Source organism: Candida tropicalis (genome assembly GCF_000006335.3).
Source record: "Candida tropicalis MYA-3404 genomic scaffold supercont3.5, whole genome shotgun sequence".
Classification (NCBI taxonomy): Eukaryota; Fungi; Ascomycota; class Pichiomycetes; order Serinales; family Debaryomycetaceae; genus Candida; species Candida tropicalis.
The window spans coordinates 317,801-339,786 of record NW_003020057.1 but is presented as its reverse complement, the minus strand read 5'-3'; the positions used below and the strand labels follow the sequence as shown (position 1 = coordinate 339,786).

Below are 21,986 nucleotides of genomic sequence, written 5' to 3'. Positions count from 1 at the left end.
TTGCAAAGAATTATTGTTGATCTAAAGAATTGTTTTTTTTTTTTCCAACCAAATTTTTTTTTGTTTTCTTTTGTTTGTCTGTTTTTTTTTTATTGCATCCAAATCAGGTAAAATTTTGACAAGCCGCATGAGAATGACATCGCTCATCTACAAAAGGGAAAGAGAAGGAGAAGCGAGAAAAAAAAAATTCACTACCAAAATAATAATTTTCATTACATCTCATCGACCTTTAAACAACCAAATATCAATGTCTGAAACAAAGGTGATCAAGTCTGCTTTAAAAGGCAGTACCTCAACTACTACTACTACAACCACCACTGTCACAAGTAAACCAATTCAATTCCGTATTTTTGTTGGTTCTTATGAACATAATTTATTATGTTTATCAGTCATTTTAGATCCATCAAATAATAAAGAACCAGTATTCCAACCAATTTTCCATTTCCAAGCACATGCATTATCTATTAAATCTATGGATTTAGCTAAAAGATATTTAGTTACAGGATCAAATGATGAACATATTAGAATTTATGATTTACAAAAAAGAAAAGAATTGGGTACTTTATTAAGTCATACTGGTACAATTACAAGTTTAAAATTTTCTACAGAAGTAGATACTAATAAACAAGAAAAAGAAATTGAATCAACTACTAAATCTGGAAAATGGTTATTATCAGGATCAGAAGATGGGAAAATTATAATTTGGAGAACTAAAGATTGGGAAACATTTGGAATTTTAAAAGGACATACTGATAAAATTAATGATTTATCAATTCATCCAAGTGGTAGAGTTGCTATACTGGTATCACAAGATAAAACTATTAGATTATGGAATTTAATGACTGCTAAAAAAGCAGCGATTTTAAAGATTAAAGGTAGAGATCATCTTGGACAATCTGGTGATTTTGTTAGATGGTCTCCAAAGGGAAATTATTTCTTGGTTGGTATGTTGAATCAAATTTTAATTTATAAAACTTCAACTGCTAAAATTGTTAAAAAGATTAAAATTAAAACTACTTTAATGGCTATGGATATTTTAAAATTTGATAATAAAGAATGGTTAGTTGCTGGTTTGGGTAATGGAGCAATTGAATTGTATGAATTCAAAGATCAAGTATTACTGGGATTAGGAAAACAAAATGATGCTGATGATGAAGAAAAAGAAGAAGAAGAAGATAAAGTATGGGATTCTAAGCCAGAAGAATTAGAAGCCAAGTTTACATTAAGAGGTCATACTAATCGTATTAAAGGTATTTCTTTCCTTCAAGATAAACAAGAAACTCAAGGTATACCATTATTAATATCTGTTTCATCAGATGGTAAAATTGTTGTTTGGAATTTAACATTAAAAGATCAAGTTGCTGTTTATGATGCTGGAGAAAGATTAAATTGTGTATCTACATGTCCTGAAACTATTGAAAAAACTGAAACTATGAAAAGAAGATTTACTTCATTAGGTGATATTACTGGTGAAAATAATGAAAATGATATTCCAAGTGAATCTGAATATGAAACTGATGGTGAAGAAATTAAGAAAATCATGACTGGTGCCACTAAAAAGGGTAAGAAGAAAGGTAAAAAGAATAATAGTAAAAAAAGAAAAGTCACTGTAACATTAGAATAATCATATACAAAGGAATAAAACCAGGTAGAAGTAAAAAAAAAAATAAGTAATTAATATACAAGTATATTTGTTCGTCAACTTTACAATTTGCTTAATCTAGCAACGTGTTTGTCAAACAAATTTTTAGCTCTGACCCAAACTGGAGCAGTATCTCTTTCTGGTAATTCCAATAATGATGGCAATAAATCACGTGAGAAAAATTCAGAAGCTTCTCTTGGTAATAAAGAAGGTAAATGATCAATAGAACAAACAGATAATTTTGGACCTTTTTCAAGATCAACAACAACAGTTGGATCATTGAAAACAGTAGCAATTTTATAAACTGGAATTGGATTATGTGGATTAGTAGTATCAGCAGAAACATCAACAATTGTTCTTAATTTTCTACTATCTTGGTTCAAAAGTTGTTTGTTAATAAATGGAGCAATTGGTTTTGATAAATAAATACAGTTGACAAAAATATCCAGATCAACAATTTCTTGGAATGGACCACCTTTAGCTGTTTCAGCCATATCCCATTTAGCAATTTGATTATCTGGAATACCAACTTTTTTAAACAAATCAACAGCACCGGAACCACATCTACCCAAAGCACCAATAACAAGACATTTTGGATAAACGCCATTTGTTTTAGTTAAAGCTTTTTCCAATTCAGCTTTAACATCTTTAATTAAAGCATCTTCATTTGGATAAGGAGAAACACCAGGCAAGTTTTTAGTATCAGAATTCAATTGTTTAAAACACCAATCTAAAACACCAATGGCAGCACCAGCAAAACCAGCATAATAACCAAAAGCAGCAACTCTTCTACCTTGATCATTTTCTAAAAATTCCAAATCATATAAAATACCATTACCTTCAGGGAATCTTTTTAAAACATCTTGCCAACCAGCTTGATCTTTATAACAATGAGCAAATTGAATATGTTCATGAACTAATGGGAAAGTTTCATTTTCTGGCAATTCTTTTAAACCAATAATCATACGGTCTTTTGGAGCGGTTTTCCAAGAACCTTCAGGTACGATAATGGCACCTGCATCTTCATATTCTTTAATATTAAAAATAGATTGAGATGATTGTTCAACATAAACTTTAAAACCGGCATCGATTAATTTTTTAGTTGTGGTTGGGGTTAAAGCGGCTCTATGTTCCAATGGTTTGGTTTCGGCTCTTAAATGAAGGGTAACAGGAGTATTTGGCATTGTTAATAATATGTTGGAATAATAAATAATAGTAATAACTATTGATAAAATAATAATAATAATAATAATTAATAAACAAAATGAAAAATGAAAAATGAAAAAGAAGAAAGTGGAAAATTCAGGGTTAATTTATAGTTTTTGCTCATTGAAATTTTTCCCATTTTGGTCATTTTGGGTGTGTGTGCGTTATCGCTCGCTCGCTCACTTACTCAGTCGTCACATCGCCCGCCAGGCTCACACACCGCGATAATGACACACACCCACTCACTCACTATCTGGTGGCATCACACAAAGAAGGATGAAAAGTTTTTTGTTTTTTTATGGAGTAAATAAATTTGCCGCGTAGTTTGACTCACTGCAAAAAATTTTTTCACTCTTGTACACGCACATGGAAGATTACTCATTTCTCATACTTGCGGCAAATTTTCCTAAATTGGAATCTTAGCCAGAAGTGTATACACACCGAGGAATTGCAAAAAAAAAATAATACACCAATAGTAATCATGCCGTATGGATTATTGTTCATTGTAGAATATTGTTTATTAATATTTGATACCACCTATATTAACTATATACTCCAATGCAACTTGTTTCATTTTCAATTGAGCATTGTTTTCCCATTCTTCATTATCAACAAATGAATCACTATATTTCTTAAACATCTTTTTAACTTGACTGATTTCCAACTCATCAGTCATGATCTTGTTCTCAACTGCTTTCTCAAATATCAAAAAGGCAAATTGACGGTCATTGTTCAATAAAAATCCTAAAATTATTGATTCTGTCATTACTCCCTTTGGTGATTTCTTGGAAATTTCATTAATATTCCCGGAAACTTCATTAATATATGAATTGTAAATTTCTAATGCTTCATTAATATTGAAATAACTTTTCAATACAATCAACATTTGTAATGTTTCAATAGTAAATTGTGGTGGGATAAATGTTTGTGCAACTTGATTCCAAATATCACTATTTTGTTTAATTGCTTGATAACTAAATAATTTAATCATTTCAAATCTGATTTTGTTTATATCTAATTTAACATGGCTTTCATAATAATGATATTTCTTAAGTGCCATTTCGGTATTATCTTGACTTATTCCGTATACTTCAATTATTGATTGACGTAATTCAATTGAATCTGGTAATTCATCAATTTTGGATGTTTCAATATATTCCAAGATTTCATTTGTCAATTGTATAAATGACAATTGATTAGTTTTGTTGAATAACTCATGAAGTTGTGCATTATTGAAATTTAACAAATTTAAAGCAATAGTATATTGATCAGCGGTTATTTCATCACGAGAAGTATTAAACAATCTATGGAATACTTCCAAATATGCAAATTTTTTAACTATAGATGATAAATCATTAGTAAGTTCTTTCAATATATTTTTATTATTTAAAACACCTTCGTTGATCAATTCATTAATCAGTTTGTAATCGTCTTGATTAACAAACTTGTAAAATAATTCACTTAAAACATGATCAAATTCTAAATGTTCAAAATCTTTAATTATATTAAATATATTTTCCATATTTCTTTCTTCACCTTCTTCAACTGGTTCAATAATAAGTTTTTTCAATACATCATTAATTATATGTTCATCGATTTCTTCACGATGTAAATTATATAAATCAAAAGTACTATGAACTCTACCAGGATTAACATTAATTAATCTTCTTAAAATTTCTCCTTTGATAGAATGTTTAGGAATTTTAAAATAATATGAAAAATTAGGTATTAAATGATTATATAATAATGGTATATTTGAATTTTGGGAATTTAATAATGATTCAATTAATTTTATTCTTCCTTCTTCATCCTCTTGATTTATTGATGGATTTGTTAAATCTTCAATTATTAAAGATTCTGGTTTCTTTGATAATAATGTAGAGAATTGTCTATGACTTCTCAAGATTATGCTTCTGGCTCTAATCATTTGTTAAGGGGCAATGGTGATGATGATACCCTGAAAATGGGAATTATTGCGGAGGTGGAAAATTTTTCTTTTCTTCTCCCGACCGCTACCGCTCACTCAATGGATACAAATTGCAAAATTAAAAGTAAATCAATCAAATTTATCATTTCTATGTACGTATATATATATATAAGTTGTCTAATTATTGTTTTAATAAAGTCTCTTCCATCTTAGCTAACATACCAACACCTTCAAAATATTCAACCCATTTATCTTCAACTTGAAATTGATCCAATTCATCATTTGTGTCAAATAATTTAGTAATATAATCAGCATAACTAATCATTTTACCCTTTTCTTCACAAGCAAAAGACCAACTTGCTTTGTAAGCACCACCTAATGCACAAGCATTTGGAATTTCAACTTTATAATTACCATTAACTGGACCAAAAATTGATCCCATTTTCTTAATAATACTTGGATTATTTGATGCTCCTCCAACATAATAACATCTATTTGGTCTAGCAGTTAATGATTCAAATGTTTGTTTCTTACCATCAGTATACAATTCACCAAATTTACTTGTCAAATCTTTATAAATATTCTCTAATTCTTTAGTAGATTCAGGTGATTCATCATCACTTGAACTATCACCAGAATTACTCAACATTGGACCTGCCCTTAATCTACAACTTAAAGTTTGAGATTCAACAATAGCATTTGCATCATCATCAATACTAAATCCATGAGTATTTAATTCACAAGGAATAATCTTACCATCTTCTAAAACAGCTCTAATGGTTTGAGCAGGAGCTTGAGGAATGATTTCACCAAGTGGGAAATAAATACCTAATTTATGATTGAAGTGTTTACTATTGTCCAAAATCTCATCAAATTTATCCCAACTTTTGGAATCAGATACTTTGTTTTGTTTATTAACTTCATCTCTTGCCTTTTCTCTGGCTAAGGATCCATTACAATAACAAAGCATACCCATGTAACTATCTGGCATTGTTGGGTGTTTGAAAAGATGATATTGAGAAGAAGGTTGATAATTTTCAGTAATAATCAAAACTGTAGTGGAAGTACCTAATGAGATCAAACAATCATTTGGTTGTAATGGTAAGGATAAAATAGTTGCCAAATTATCACCAGTAAATGAGTAAATTTTAACATCTTTGTTAAATCCATAAGTATCAACAAAATATGGAGAAATATCACCAGATGATTCATATGTAATTGGTGTGATATCACCCAATTTCTGTTTAAGTTCATCAATGGATTTTTGGTATTTTTCGTCATTCTTATCAACACCGTCAATCTTTGGATGAACACCAGCACCTAAAGCTAATAATTCTTCATTATATTGACTTTTGGTGATATCATAAAGATTCATACCACAAGCATCACTTTCTTCCAAACCAGTAACTTTCCCAATTAAAACACTTGTAAGGAATGAAGAAACTAAAGAAATTCTTGAAGTTTTAGCATATTCTTCAACGTGAGATCTAGTAGCAAATTTTCTAATTTGTAATCCAGTAAATCTTAAATGAGCTCTAGATCCGGTAATTTTAGCTAAATTTTCTTTACCAATAGCTTCATGGAATGCTTCAGCTTCTTTTAAAGTTGAATGATCTTGCCAATTTGGTGAATATTCCCAAGAAAATGCATCCTTTAATTGTTCTGATAAATCTTCTTCTGGTTTTAAATCAGATAAAAGTTCATTAGCTTCATGACTCCAATAAACTGAACCATGTTGTTGTGCTGATCCACTAATACCAACAACTTTATCAAATGGGAATTTGTCCTTCTTCATAGAATTAAATACATAATTCATAGAGTCCAACCACATACCAACAGGACTTATAACTTCACCATCTTCTCCATTAACCACACCTTTAGTGATGTTGTATTTTTCTTTGAATTCAGCATCAAATTCAACGTGGTAGGTTTTCAAAGGGATTAAATCTTCATTAGTAACTATGATTTTCAATTGTTGAGTGGATAAATCAAGACCTAAGAATAATTTGTCGTTTTCAGAATAATCAGTAGTCATTGTAGTAGAATGAATGTAATAAATATTAAAGAAAAAGGAAAAGAATTAGAAAGAACTAGAAATAAGAAAAATTATAGCAAATTTATATAATGAAAAATTATCGACACACCACCCATCTTGCCATTTTTTCCCCCATATTTAAATATTCTTTTTTTTTTTTAGTTGCTCCATGGGAAACTAAAATAATTACTCCGACGCAAAAGCAATTGCTTCCGAACGCATTCGTCTATTATTTTTTTGGGGGGGTGGAGCTAGCGGTCAGTCCCACGACGCAATAAAATAAAAAACCCCAAACGAGATTCCGGATTAATTACCACATATCCACACGGTATTACTTACACATACGGTCTTAGGTACAGTCGATTCAATTTGATACTGGATTCAAATATACATTATCATGTTCTTTATTGCAACATATCATTTAGATAAATTCGTGTATTTCAATTCGTTTAAACTTAATCACCTGTATAAGTTCACACATTATCTCACATCTTAATATTTATCCATTCTAAAGATGGCTCAGATTTGAATAGCCAATTAGGAGCTACTAATAAAATTAAAATTACAAATTGTATAGCAAATGAATAACTTAAATATTTAAGGGAATCAGTAATAATACCTATGCTTAATGATGAAATAATATTAACTATAGATGCTATTTGAATTATTTGATGAACTTTTCTTTGATTTGGAATTGTTACTGGGAATTCTACTAGTTCTTGAATTTGTTCCATGGTTTTATATGATTGGATAATGGTTGACTAATTTGTTAGATTGATGATGATTTGTTGTAATGAATGTGAGTTTTTTTTTTTTTTTTTTTTTCCTAATTGTTTTTTTTTTTTTTTGCCCTACGTGTTTTATAAGATGTGTTGCACGACTTTTTATTGATTTCAAAACATTCGTCGAGTTTTGCAACCCCCCCCCCCAGGTTAAATATCGATCATTAAAAAAAGTGTGATAGAGGACAAAAATATGAACAATAGATACTTTAGTAATGTTTAAGCCTTGCTTCCATTCTTTGTTTAGGACCTATCAAACGAAAGATCCAAATAGATTACTCGTTCCTAATTTAAAAGCGGCGTACGGTATCCGCTACGTCGATTTCATGCAAAAATTGCGACAAAAAGCAATCGTAATATTTAAAACAACCCAATTCTTCCGATAATGGCAACACGAGTAATTTTTCATACCACACCAGACAACAGAAAAATATGGGCAAACCAAAAGTATTATTCATTGGAGAATTAAATCAATCCCTTCGTCAATTTAAACATTTTCAAACTAAATATGAATGTATATTCACTGAATTAACAACTAAAGAACAACTTGTTAAAGATTTACAAACTAAATATAATGACATTGTCGCTATTTATGGAGCTTGGTTATGGTTATGGTTTCTTGAAATTGGAGGATTCAGATCAATAATTGAACATGCACCTAAATCATTAAAAATAATTGCATTTTGTTCAGTTGGATATGATCATGAAGATGCTGAAATAATGAAACAACATGATATTATAATGACTAATGTTCCTAGTGATGGAGCTGCTGAACCTGTGGCTGATTTGGCATTATATTTAGCAATTTCAAGTTTCAGACAATTTCAAATGTATAATAAAACAGTTCAAAATATTCCTAATACACTTGATATTAGATATCAATTATCCAAAAATGAATTTGATCATGATGAAGGTAAAGTTGTTAGATCTGAAGGTAATGGATATGAATTTGGACATTATTTAAATAAAAGACCTAATTTATCTCCTAGAGGTCATAATGTTGCAATTATAGGATTTGGTAAAATTGGTCAAACTATAGGTAAGAAACTTCATGATATTGGTATGAAAATAAACTATGTTAAAAGAAGTAAGTTATTACCTCATCAAGAATTATCATTAGGTTATCCTGTAACTTACCATGAAAAGGTAACTGATGTGAAGAATTTAGATTTGATTGTTATTGCATGTCCAGCAACTCCAGAAACCCATCATTTGATAAATTCCAATGTGATAAACTCGATATCCAATCCATTTAGAATAATCAATATTGGGAGAGGTACAGTGATTGATGAAGAGGCATTAATTAAAGGGTTGAAATCTGGGAAAGTATTGTTTGCAGGATTGGATGTTTATGAAAATGAACCAAGCATAAATCCGGAATTGATAAACAGGGAAGATGTTATATTGACACCTCATATTGGTGCTTCAACTGTTGAAAATTTCGATTATACTGCTATTAAAGCATTAGAAAATATTACTAAAGTTTTGGAAGGTGGTGATTGTGTAGATAGAGTTAATTAAAGATCTACATAGGAGGTTCGTAATTTGTTCTTTGTATCGATAGTACATCGTCACATGAATTGACATTCGTGTGTATCGTATCTTTAAAAAAAAATTTGTAAAAGTGAAATATCGATTGTATTAATGAACATTGTAATACTATTGAAGCATAGGGGAAATTTTACTTTGAAATATTTACGAAAACCAAAACAAATTAAAGAATCTTCAAAAAAGTATCAAAAACAACTACAAAAAAAATGAAGTGATTTCAAGGTGAACATAATTGTCCACTCAGTTAATCAGCATAATACAGATACTCTACCACCAAAATATAGAAGTTTTACATTTACATTGAGATGAAAATAAAGACTAGCATAATGCGATAAAAATTGCTAATACGAGTTTACCTTGAGGACACAAGGGCACGCCACGCCCAACCTGTAGAAAATTTCTTTTTTGTTTTTAATCAGTAAAGTGCATGAACTATAACAATGCATAACATCCTCGATAATCGGTTAACGGGGTGAGTAATAGATTTAATGTTTGATATTGATGGGTGATGTTCAAAAGCATTACTATTGTGGTGATTTTATAACGAAAAGAGGATTGTTTACGCCTACGGTTAGGATCAAAAAAAAAAAATAAAAAATAAAAAGTGCATCGGACACAAAAATAGTTGATGCTGTATTTCGCATATTAACAATAGCCATCAACACAGAATTTGTTTTTAAGATCGGGAATAAAAAGTACAATAAACTTCGTATTTTCAACCGATACAAGCAGTGGATTGTGAAGGATTCACAATATCGATCGACAAGACCTCTAACAAATACAGGAGAGTTTGAATGTTGCACCTTATATTCAATCAAGAAGGAAATAAACACACATTCAAAAAAATACCCTAACTAGCCCGCCATAATTAATGAATGGATCCTTGATGTGGTGGATTAAATTTGAAGTTTCTTGTTCTGCCGACTTATTATTCAGGGCGTCACGATACACCGTTGAAAGTTAACCGGCGGGTATAAGGTCTCGCCTAATTTATTATAGTTTGCAAGGGAGTAATACATGAACTACATATTTGAGCATATTATGCAAACTTTCTAGTGTTTTAAAATTTGGGTTCCACATTAGTTTGAACTACATTTCGATATGAACTAGTTCTTGTAACATTTATACGCCCTTGAAAATTGAAAGAAAAAGAAAATGCCATTCAATTAATTTTCAAATGGTTCGTACATTAAATTAGACACATATAGAGTAGAATTTCTTTTTCACTTTTGTTCAATGAATTAGAAACAACAGGATTTGTTGATATCCAAACTGTCCGCCTCTGGAATCCAAAACGGAACAGTTAATTCCACATTTTAGCTTCATGTAGTATGATGTTCTGATAGCAAAAATAAAAACCAAGAAAGATCTCATGGTAAGAGATGAAATATAACCGAATGCTCATCGTATCTCTGAGATCGGAATGTATCTGTACTAGTCGTAACTGACGTGATGGGGAGGATGCATCACAGTCCGCACATCTCAGGTCTTTCGTTCCACTATATATATATATATATATATTCATTATTGTGTATAACGTATGGAGATCTCAGGGCTCTCCTTTTTGGTTTTGTATTAGTCATTTATTTCTATTATTAGCAAGTAGGGGATTTAGGGGTAGTAAGAAAAAGCAAAAGCTAAGTTGAGCACCCGCGGTTCGAATTACTTTAGACCAGTGACTAACGTGAAAATAGTTTATTCACAAAATCTGTATGGTTTCAAATTTAAACAAACGAAGAATCAGAGTAAGTTAAATGGGTGGATGATAGATGCCGCCATAATGCTCGATTAAATTTTTCTTTCCCTTGAATATTTTACTCATACTACTTGGTGGGAACGATTGTTCGGAAAATAAGCAATTTACAGTATAATTAGTAAGATAGGAATTAGATTTGATTGCGAAAACCATTCGAATAATCGAGCACACCTACCACCACCCGTACTAATCAATATTTATTACCATGGAGAATTAGTAAGGAAATACTATGAGCACTTTTTTTATTTGATTTATTACTTGATACTAGAGACGAACGGGAGGCAGAAGAGGCTTATTATATAATAATAGTGGATACTAAACTAGAATAGTTTTAATAAATTAAATATCGCTCTAAAAATCAAGGGAAATTGATTTGCAATGACCATATATCAGATTTTTTTCATGCATGGTTAAGAGAAAATACCCAGTTCGGCGTCAACAGATTGCTGTGTCTCGTGAACTTTCAATGACAGTAGATGACAATGACCATCAAGATGATACGTTGAATACAATAGTGGAATATAATTAAACAAACAAAATAACAATATCCTGGAGAAATGCCCTACCAGATGTTCTGTTGATCTACATCTTGGTGACTCAGGTTAGTGTTTAGCAATCATACCTAATCTTGCTCAAACCCTGATCCCATATTGGATGTTTAGGACTCCTTCATAAATTGGTAAACATTACTAAAACTGTGTAGGTTTTGGTTAAAGTTGGGTATTACAAACATGAGCAAAGGCAGATAGTCCGATTAGTTGCTAACCCTGTCTTAAACTAAACAGTTTCACACAAGTGTCTAAAACACAATTTTTGGGAACTTATAAAAAAAAAAATTCATATTCTTCCACTAATTATTAGAATACTTTCAACATTCAAATTCAGTTTCAAGTACTGATAATTCCGCTATTCTGAATGAATACTTTATTGAGTGTAGTATCTAGAGCCATTCCATACGGTGTACATCGCATAGTAACCAAAGAAAATAATCCTTATTGGTAGCGAGCAATGAATTCACTGATCGTACTTTTTCTCGCAATTTTATTTGTGTTTCGTTTTTTTTTTATTTTTTTTTTCTCTTAAAGTTTTAATTAAGGCCGATATCAACAAACCAACTTCTTTACTTAATATCAGTTTGATAATTCGTTCACAAAATATCATTACGTGTTATGCATTATCTATTTGGAATCTTTTCCTAAAGTTTGTCTTTTAGTATTTACCAATGTTACCCTTTCTAATATTTCACATCTTTCCACTTTTGCATTGCAATATGAAAGCAGAGCAAATTTAAGCTCCTGCTAGTTAATTTGGTTTATTGAAAATAATTTCATCGTGTTGAAGAACATTATATAAATAGGGTATCTAATTTCCCCGGTTTAGGACGAATTTGCCATTTGAACAATTCAAAAATCTAGCACACATTCACATATATGAACCTAATTACATTTATTTTGTTATTGTCGTCCCTCATCACAATAGTAACACCCAAAGAAATCACTGGAGTATTTACAAGTTTTAATTCCTTAACTTATAATGATGCAGCTAATTATGGTGCTCAATGCCCGGGATATCCAACATGGATTGCAACTTTAGGTTGGTCTTTAGATGGTTCTGTTGCCTCTCCTGGTGACTCATTCACCTTGATTATGCCTTGTGTTTTCAAGTTTACTAGTTCAGAAACATCAGTGGACTTAACTGTTGATGGAGTAAGTTATGCTACTTGTAATTTGAATAACGGGGAAGAATTTACTACATTTTCTAGTATGTCTTGTGTTGTTAGTAGTGCTTTAACTTCTACTACTCAAGCTTTAGGTGCTGTTAGTATTCCATTCTCATTTAATGTTGGTGGTTCTGGTTCGTCCGTTGATTTAGAAGATGCCACTTGTTTTACTGCTGGTACCAATACTGTTACTTTCAAAGATGGTGATAACGAACTCTCGATCAATGCCGTTTTTGACAAAACCACTGCTTCAGTATCAGATGAAATTATTTCAGTTAGATCTGTTCCGTCGATTGGAAAATTGCAACAAATCTCTATTGCAAAAGATTGTCCAAGTGGCTATGGTAGTGGATATATGAGTATAATTATTAAAGATAATACTGCTGTTATGGATTGCTCTTCAGTTCATATTGGTATTACTAATGAACTCAATGATTGGAATCAACCAATGAATTCTGAATCATTTTCTTACACTAAAAGCTGTTCAGCAACTGAGTTTATTGTTTCATTCACTGATATTGCAGCTGGTTATAGACCATTCATGGACTCATTCCTTACAACAACTGGCAATGCAAAATTAACTGTTGATTATCATTACGAGTATACTTGTAAAAATGGTGATACGGTTGCTGAAACTGACAGAAGAATTTTCAGTCCTTATACGAACAGTAATACTGGCTGTAGCGGTGTTGTTTTGGTTATAACCACCAGAACAGGAACACAAACTACTACTGCTGTTACCACTTTGCCATTCGATCCAAGTCAAGACCATACTAAAACAATTGAAGTTATTGAACCAATTCCAACAACAACAATCACTACTTCATACCTTGGTATCACAACTTCTTATAGTACAATCTCAGGCACTGTTGGTGGAACTGCTACTGTTATTGTTGATGAACCATATCATTCCACAACTACTGTTTATACATCTTGGACTGGAGTGGGAACCACTTCACACACCATCACTGCTTCCACTGATTCAATTGACACTGTTTTTGTTGAAACTCCAGTGCCAAATCATACAGTCACCACCACTGAATACGAAGATGTATCAGCTGCTACTACCTACACTGAAACGGCTACTCACGGTGGTACTGATACTGTTCACATCATTGAACCAGTTAACCCAACTGTTACCACCACTGAATTCGGATCTGTTTCTGCACCAACTACGATTACGTACACCAACCAGCCAGGTGAAACCGACACTGTTATTGTTTACGATCCATCCAATCCAACTGTTACCACCACTAAATTCGGATCTGTTTCTGCACCAACTACGATTACGTACACCAACCAGCCAGGCGAAACCGACACTGTTATTGTTTACGATCCATCTAATCCTACTGTCACCACTACAGAATTCGGATCTGTTTCTGCACCAACTACGATTACGTACACCAACCAGCCAGGCGAAACGGATACTGTTATTGTTTACGATCCATCTAATCCTACTGTCACCACTACAGAATTTGGTTCTGTATTAGAGGCTACCACGATCACTTACACGAATCAACCGGGTGAAACTGATTCTATTTTAATTGTGCTCCCGCAAATCCAACTGTAACCACTACGGAATTTGGTTCTGTTACTGAGTGTGTTACTTTCACATTCTGTAAAGAACGTGGTGCTCGAGATACTGTTTTGATTATTGCCCCAGCAAACCCAACTGTAACTACCACTGAACTTGGTTCTGTCTCGTTGGCTACCACCATAACCCACATTAATAAGCCAGATGAAACTGACACTGTTTTGGTTATCGAACCAGTTAACCCAACTGTGACTACCACTGAATTCGGATCTGTTTCTGTTCAAACTACGATCACGTACACCAACCAGCCAGGCGAAACCGACACTGTTATTGTTTACGATCCATCCAATCCTACTGTTACCACCACTGAATTCGGATCTGTTTCTGCACCAACTACGATTACGTACACCAACCAGCCAGGCGAAACCGACACTGTTATTGTTTACGATCCATCTAATCCAACTGTTACCACCACTGAATTCGGATCTGTTTCTGCACCAACTACGATTACGTACACCAACCAGCCAGGCGAAACCGACACTGTTATTGTTTACGATCCATCCAATCCTACTGTTACCACCACTAAATTCGGATCTGTTTCTGCACCAACTACGATTACGTACACCAACCAGCCAGGTGAAACGGATACTGTTATTGTTTACGATCCATCTAATCCTACTGTCACCACTACAGAATTTGGTTCTGTATTAGAGGCTACCACGATCACTTACACGAATCAACCGGGTGAAACTGATTCTATTTTAATTGTTGCTCCCGCAAATCCAACTGTAACCACTACGGAATTTGGTTCTGTTACTGAGTGTGTTACTTTCACATTCTGTAAAGAACGTGGTGCTCGAGATACTGTTTTGATTATTGCCCCAGCAAACCCAACTGTAACTACCACTGAACTTGGTTCTGTCTCGTTGGCTACCACCATAACCCACATTAATAAGCCAGATGAAACTGACACTGTTTTGGTTATCGAACCAGTTAACCCAACTGTGACTACCACTGAATTCGGATCTGTTTCTGTTCAAACTACGATCACGTACACCAACCAGCCAGGCGAAACCGACACTGTTATTGTTTACGATCCATCTAATCCTACTGTTACCACCACTGAATTCGGATCTGTTTCTGCACCAACTACGATTACGTACACCAACCAGCCAGGTGAAACGGATACTGTTATTGTTTACGATCCATCCAATCCTACTGTTACCACCACTGAATTCGGATCTGTCTCAGAGGCTACTACCATCACATACACCAACCAGCCAGGCGAAACCGACACTGTTATTGTTTACGATCCATCCAATCCAACTGTTACCACCACTGAATTCGGATCTGTCTCCTTGGCTACCACTGTGACATACACCAACCAGCCAGGCGAAACCGACACTGTTTTGGTTATCGAACCAGTTAACCCAACTGTGACTACTACTGAATTCGGATCTGTTTCTGTTCAAACTACGATTACGTACACCAACCAGCCAGGTGAAACGGATACTGTTATTGTTTACGATCCATCTAATCCTACTGTCACCACTACAGAATTTGGTTCTGTATTAGAGGCTACCACGATCACTTACACGAATCAACCGGGTGATACTGATTCTATTTTAATTGTTGCTCCCGCAAATCCAACTGTAACCACTACGGAATTTGGTTCTGTTACTGAGTGTGTTACTTTCACATTCTGTAAAGAACGTGGTGCTCGAGATACTGTTTTGATTATTGCCCCAGCAAACCCAACTGTAACTACCACTGAACTTGGTTCTGTCTCGTTGGCTACCACCATAACCTATATTAATAAACCAGATGAAACTGACACTGTTTTGGTTATCGAACCAGTTAACCCAACTGTGACTACCACTGAATTCGGTTCTGTCTCAGAGGCTACTACCATCACATACACCAACCCAGCTGGTGAGACTGACACTGTTTTAGTTATTCAACCATTTTCTTCCGTTGTTCCTGTTTTACCAAGTAGCAGTGGTCCACACTATTATAATACTACTGTGGTATCCTCGTCTTCTGTTTATTCTAGTGCTGATGTTGAATATTCTGCTCAGAGTATACCTGTTCCAAGTTTGACTAGTATGGACTCACCAGTTATGGATATTCTGTCTTCAAGTGCACTGGTTTCTACATTAGATACATCGTCAATTGTGGAAGAATCAAAAGTTGATCAATATGTTAGTTCATATGTTTCATCGGAGGTTAGTGAACAAAACGTTGCTTCTAATGCCAAAACTAGTAGTGACATACAAGCTAGTTCTCAGTCGCTTGTCAGTATTGAAACCGAATCATCAATAGCTTCACTGTCTATTAATTCTGTTTATTATTCATCAGTATCCAAAGAATCCACTGTTACATTCATTTCCGAAACCACCGAATCCACAATTGTTCCATCTTTGTCATCTCAAGTGAACAAATTTTCAATCGAATCTCAAGGTTCTCCAGAAGAACAATCATCTTCCAGCGGTTATGATACTACTTCTCATACAGAAGGTGTCACCATTACTGTCACCTCCGAATCCACTAGAACTACTATTGTTCCAATTCCGGTAATTCATGGTGGCGAAGTTGCCTCTGAATCTCACGCTGTTCCAGATCAAGATAGTATCGAAGGTGCTTCTTCTTTATCAGATGCTGTTGTCACAACTGTTATTTCTCAAACTACTGAGACTACTGTTGTTACTTTCCTAACTTCTGAGGGTTCCAATGTTCCATCTCAATCCCAATGTGTTTCACAAGAGCAATCATCTACTTCTAATGACAATACTTCGTTTGAATCACAATCCAGTTCAATTCAATCTTCTCAAGATGGCAATATTTCATCCAGATCTCAAGGTAGTTCTCAATATCAATCATCTACTTCCAATGTCAAATCTACAAGTCAAGCAGAAAGTTTCTCCAGAAGTGTTACTTCTCAAGTCGCTGAATCCCAATCCAGTTCGATTCAATCAACTGAATCTCAAGGTAGTTCACAACAACAAGCATCTTCTACCAGTGATGAAATTAAATCTGAAGTCGAAGGTTTCTCCAGTAGTGGCACCTCCCAATCCACTGAAACTACTTTTGTTCCACACTCAAGTTCTGAAGTTGGTGACATTCCAACTGAATCTCATGGGGTTCCAGAGCAAGAAAGTATTGATGGTTCTTCTTCTTTATCAGCTGGTTTTGTCACAACTATTACTTCTCAAACTACTGAGACTACTGTTGTTCCTTTCCCAACTAGTTCTGGGAACGAAGTGCCAGTTGCATCTGAAGGGGGTAGTGAAATCTCAACTAAGTCTCAAGCTGTTCCACAAGAATCAAGTGAAGATGGTAATGAAGTTTCAACCGACTCTACTGTTTCTCCAGAAGTGTCATCAACTGAAGTTGGTTATACTCCAGTTCAATCTCAAGGTGTTCCAGAGCAAGAAAGTATCGATAGTCCTAATTCTCAGCCAAATGGTGTTGTCACAACTGTTACTTCCCAAACCACAGAGACTACTGTTGTTCCATTCCCGACTTCTGAAGGCAACAATGTTCCATCTCAATCATCAAGTGTCCCAGAGCAAGGTAACATCATTCCTTCTGTCTCTACCGCATCTACTGGTGGCAATGGTTCTGGATCTGCTTCTGGTCAACAACCTACTGGCGGTTCTCATTCTGGTGATGAGTCTGCAAGTGATACCACTTCTGAGAATGTTACTCAAACGAATGGTGTTCCACCTGCAACTGTTTCCCAACCATCTGGTGCTGTCTCTGGTTCTGAATCAGTCTCTGGTTCTGTCTCAAGCTCTGACTCTGACTCTGTTTCTGGGTCTGGCTCTGGTTCCTCCAAATCAGATGGTGTTGCTGCTTCTACATCCACTTCTAGTGTTTCTACTGGTCATGGTGGTCAACAACCTTACAATTCCATCCCAGCAAGTGACTTTGTTTCCAAGACTGTCGGTGATGATGCTCCAATTTCAACCAGTGTCAGCACTGAAACTACTAATGTCGCTAACCCACCTATTCCATCCACCATGGTTACAAGTACTAGTAATGGTTCTGGTATTCCACAAGTCTCTGTATCCATTCCACTAGTTTCTTCTGTATCCATTCCACAAGCATCTGCATCTGAGTCCAACCCATTAACAGTTCCAACTTATGAAGGTACTGCCTCATTTACTCAAATTTCTTCATTTATGGTTATTATTTTCACATTATTGTCTGTCATCGTTTAGAGTCTAGTGTTCTAGGACTTACATTGGTTGCCATATTATATCTTTTTTTTTGATTTTGATTTTCCTTCAGGTTTATTATATTCTTTTTTGTTGCATATATTCTTTTGAGCACCTTATTATTATTTGCATTATCATTTTTTATTTCTAGTTTTCGGTTAACATTTTCATTAGTTTCGGTTTCCAGTATTATATTTGATTATAGTATCTGTGAGTATATATTTTATCTTAGTTGTCTTAACATTTTATAAACGTTATAATTTCATTTAAAACGACGATTTAAAGTAGTTCTATTGTAGAATATTCTTATAAATTAACATAAGGTATCCGATCTGTCATTCAAACTCTGGTTTGACTTGTCTTCGGATGGAAAGAATGATATACTCTGGTAAAGTTGAATCTGAGGCTATAGACGTATATTTGCAACAACTATAAGTAATACGAGTTAGACCGGATTATTATTTTAATTGCAATCAACTATATCAATATTTGTTATATTTATAATAAGAAATATCAATTCAAATGAATTGAACGAAACTTCTGTTAGACAGGTTGGCATGTTTGCGATTATCTAGTTAGTCAATTTAAGTGTAACAAGGTCGTGTAAAACGTCACATTCAATTGTGGACTGAGAAAGAGAGAGAGGAGAAGGAGAAAGACAAAAAAAAAAAAAAAAAAAAAAAAAATAAATTCAACTCATAAGAACAGAAGAAGTGGAAGTAGTGACTCAATTAGTGTTAATTAGATTTGAGTTGTATCTTTTATCTCCTGCCTGTTGTCTCACTTAGAAATTGTGTGTGTTGATTTTTTTGGAAGCTACTAACCTTATCTTAATCGATCTAGCACAGCTCATGGCGTTCTGGTATTCTTGTTGATAATGTATTGTCAACATGGATTCAACGTTGTGATTGCTTTTTGTATACATATTTAATATATAAGAGTTTTTAAATTATTATAGTTAATATTTATTAGCATTTTCATTTTGTAGATACTTGTAGCTGAGCAGTTGACCTTGTTTTGTTGTGACTTATCCATCAATAAGATATAATTGTTGATGTTCGATGTCCATGTCTGATTCGATGAACTGTAAATAAGGGGGTGGTCAACAGGGGGTTGTGCAATTTTACACGACCTTGAGTGAGAAACCAAATCGCCAACTATAAAAAGGAACGAGAAGGTATGTATGGAAATTTTTTTTGGCCTACATTTATATTTCTCTTTTTCTTCTTCAAAAGATGATAAGATTATTCCATTTTCTTTTGTTCTTGAGTTGTAACCCGGAGGGAAATAATGTTATATTGTAATTTTTTTATTATGGATGTCTACTAACGTTACATCAAATTTCTAGCATCTAAATCATACTTGATCAATTTTAATATATGAAAGATTATCTTTATTGTTATTTAATATAACTGTAGATTTCAAATGTAATAAATATTGAACTTTTTTTTAGAATTCTCTGGTTTGGTATTTACTTAACTACTGGTTGAATATATATATGAGATAACCAAATCACTCTGTTGTTAGTGAACAAGTATATACAGATCAAAAAACTGATATTCATGATAAATATTCGTGGAAGAGATGGTGTGGAATATTAGCACGAATGAAGACAAGAATCATGTTAAGGTAGTATATTTACATTTAGAATTCACCTTGCGCTAGTTTCGATCACTTGTCTTGAGATAACAACTAACTAAGTAGACTTTATGTTCCATTCGTTTCCTGATAATTACTATCAAGTTGTCATTCATATAGGGTTATGATCACCATAAGTGACCAAATTACATTATCAAACACGACGCGTCTTGAAACTGTGTCGGTCATACACATAATATATATTGATATAAACTTAAAAATCAAACATAAAAACACCTGGTTAATAAACTAAAAGTTAAAATCTATATGTTACATTTTGTTGAAGCAATATTTATGTAAATTTCCGTATTAATTCCCATTTAAATTTATCCCAATTTGAACCATCATAACGTTTATATAAATTTTGAATAAAATCACAATTAAGAAAACAAATTTTCCCATCATGTTCAATTAATTTTATAGTATCAAATTTAACTATCCATTTTAATAATTCCAATTCTTCAAGTTGTAGTAAATCTTTATATGTTATATCCTTAATTGATTCTTCTTCTCTTGCTTCCGATGAATTATATGATGATGAACTTGACATGGCTGAATTAAGACTCAACATTGAAGAATTTGTAGACACTGTTGCTGTTGTTGTTGTGGTGATATTTGAAAGATTATTTAGATTGGCACCAATTGAACCGCCGGGATGTTTACAACCAAATAGTTTTTTCCTTTTAGTAACATCAGCTTCTATCAATTCCAGTAGAGCTAATATGACAGCATCAGCAAGTACTAAACTTAAAGTGAAAGAAACAGTTGGGGCGGGTATACCATGAATTAATTCTTCTTTATGACAAGGTAATAATTCAGCCAATATTAAACTTGAAATTTGATTATGTTCGGATAGTTTTGATTTTCTTGAACAAGTTAACAAAATGATTGGTAAAGTAGTTGAAAAATGAGGTAATAATTCCATTAATTCAGGAGTATTACCACTTGAGGTAACCATTATTAAACAATCTTTATCTTGATTAATCAACCCTAGATCTCCATGTAATGCGTCAGTAGGATGTAAGCCAGAAGCATGAATAGATAATGAGTTTAAAGTAGCTACTAATTTTAATCCCAATTTATAAGATTTCCCAACTCCTGTGATAACAATCTTCCCATTATTTGAAACCACAGAATTATATAATATTGAAATACTTTGAATTAAATTATTCATTGAATATTCATCATTTTGATATTGTGATGATAAATTTGAAACAGCATCATTTTCAAATCTTAATGTATTTTGAACTGAATCCATAGCATTTTGAACAGCTAATGGTGATATTTGTCTCGAAACCATAGATTATTGAGCTTTCTTCTATAAGAATAAAAATTGAAAAATAAAAAAAAAAAAAAAATAAAAAATTAGGGGGAATAGCTTTTATTTTATTTTTTTCTTTTTCTTTGAAAGTGCCTCGTTCCAAGTTTTTATATCTCTCTCTGTTCCGTTCGGGGGGGGGGGGGGCAGAGGCCGTATAAAAAAGATTTTGCGTCCGTCAAAATTTGAAACAACGATTCACACGCGCGGGTCGATCAAGGATGTCTTAGAATGTACAACTTATCAAAGGTTTGTTCACTAGATATTCAATTTAAATATGAATAAAAGGATCAACTAATGATAAATATATATATAAATACATATTTGCCATTCCTCCCTCAAATGAATAACGAGCAATATTTGCAATTTGGAGTATTACGATGCATTATCATTGCTTCTTGCTTGCATCCTGCTTGTTGCTTGTTGCTTGTTGCTTGGTTGTGGACCTGAAAGTCCATGAAATTTCTTTTTCTCTCTCTCTCTCTCTCTCTCTCTCTCTCTCCTTTGTTGGTCGTGTACATGATCCTATAACCGTTGAACATATTATTTTATTAAGAGATGACAAATACAATATATTTCTTGTTTGTACTTAGTGTGGCAATTTCCATTTTTCTCTTATCGGAGATAAAAAATTTCACGGGTCGGGAATTACCATCG

General features: G+C 33.2%; 8 protein-coding genes across 8 annotated transcripts; 4 read left to right on the top strand and 4 right to left on the bottom strand. All coding sequences in view use genetic code 12, as the record gives it.

Annotated features, from left to right (window-relative positions):
• Positions 1-127: 127 nt before the first annotated feature.
• Positions 128-1,624, top strand: CTRG_03876 (uncharacterized protein; the record flags this gene model as incomplete). Its single annotated transcript, XM_002549533.1, has 1 exon — positions 128-1,624. One exon carries the CDS (start codon positions 128-130, stop codon positions 1,622-1,624), a length of 1,497 nt encoding a protein of 498 aa, XP_002549579.1.
• An 80-nt stretch (positions 1,625-1,704) lies between these two features.
• On the bottom strand, positions 1,705-2,826 carry LYS1 (saccharopine dehydrogenase (NAD+, L-lysine-forming); the record flags this gene model as incomplete). Its single annotated transcript, XM_002549532.1, has 1 exon — positions 1,705-2,826. One exon carries the CDS (start codon positions 2,824-2,826, stop codon positions 1,705-1,707), a length of 1,122 nt encoding a protein of 373 aa, XP_002549578.1.
• Positions 2,827-3,368: 542 nt separating this feature from the next.
• On the bottom strand, positions 3,369-4,775 carry CTRG_03874 (uncharacterized protein; the record flags this gene model as incomplete). The annotated part of the gene is made up of 1 exon (XM_002549531.1): positions 3,369-4,775. One exon carries the CDS (start codon positions 4,773-4,775, stop codon positions 3,369-3,371), a length of 1,407 nt encoding a protein of 468 aa, XP_002549577.1.
• Positions 4,776-4,956: 181 nt separating this feature from the next.
• Positions 4,957-6,810, bottom strand: XKS1 (xylulokinase; the record flags this gene model as incomplete). The annotated part of the gene is made up of 1 exon (XM_002549530.1): positions 4,957-6,810. One exon carries the CDS (start codon positions 6,808-6,810, stop codon positions 4,957-4,959), a length of 1,854 nt encoding a protein of 617 aa, XP_002549576.1.
• A 1,214-nt stretch (positions 6,811-8,024) lies between these two features.
• CTRG_03872 (uncharacterized protein) lies at positions 8,025-9,113 on the top strand (the record flags this gene model as incomplete). The annotated part of the gene is made up of 1 exon (XM_002549529.1): positions 8,025-9,113. One exon carries the CDS (start codon positions 8,025-8,027, stop codon positions 9,111-9,113), a length of 1,089 nt encoding a protein of 362 aa, XP_002549575.1.
• A 3,216-nt stretch (positions 9,114-12,329) lies between these two features.
• CTRG_03871 (uncharacterized protein) lies at positions 12,330-14,189 on the top strand (the record flags this gene model as incomplete). The annotated part of the gene is made up of 1 exon (XM_002549528.1): positions 12,330-14,189. The coding sequence occupies one exon, from the start codon at positions 12,330-12,332 to the stop codon at positions 14,187-14,189; it is 1,860 nt and encodes a 619-aa protein (XP_002549574.1).
• A 2,069-nt stretch (positions 14,190-16,258) lies between these two features.
• Positions 16,259-18,376, top strand: CTRG_03870 (uncharacterized protein; the record flags this gene model as incomplete). The annotated part of the gene is made up of 1 exon (XM_002549527.1): positions 16,259-18,376. The coding sequence occupies one exon, from the start codon at positions 16,259-16,261 to the stop codon at positions 18,374-18,376; it is 2,118 nt and encodes a 705-aa protein (XP_002549573.1).
• Positions 18,377-20,303: 1,927 nt separating this feature from the next.
• On the bottom strand, positions 20,304-21,311 carry CTRG_03869 (uncharacterized protein; the record flags this gene model as incomplete). Its single annotated transcript, XM_002549526.1, has 1 exon — positions 20,304-21,311. One exon carries the CDS (start codon positions 21,309-21,311, stop codon positions 20,304-20,306), a length of 1,008 nt encoding a protein of 335 aa, XP_002549572.1.
• Positions 21,312-21,986: the final 675 nt, after the last annotated feature.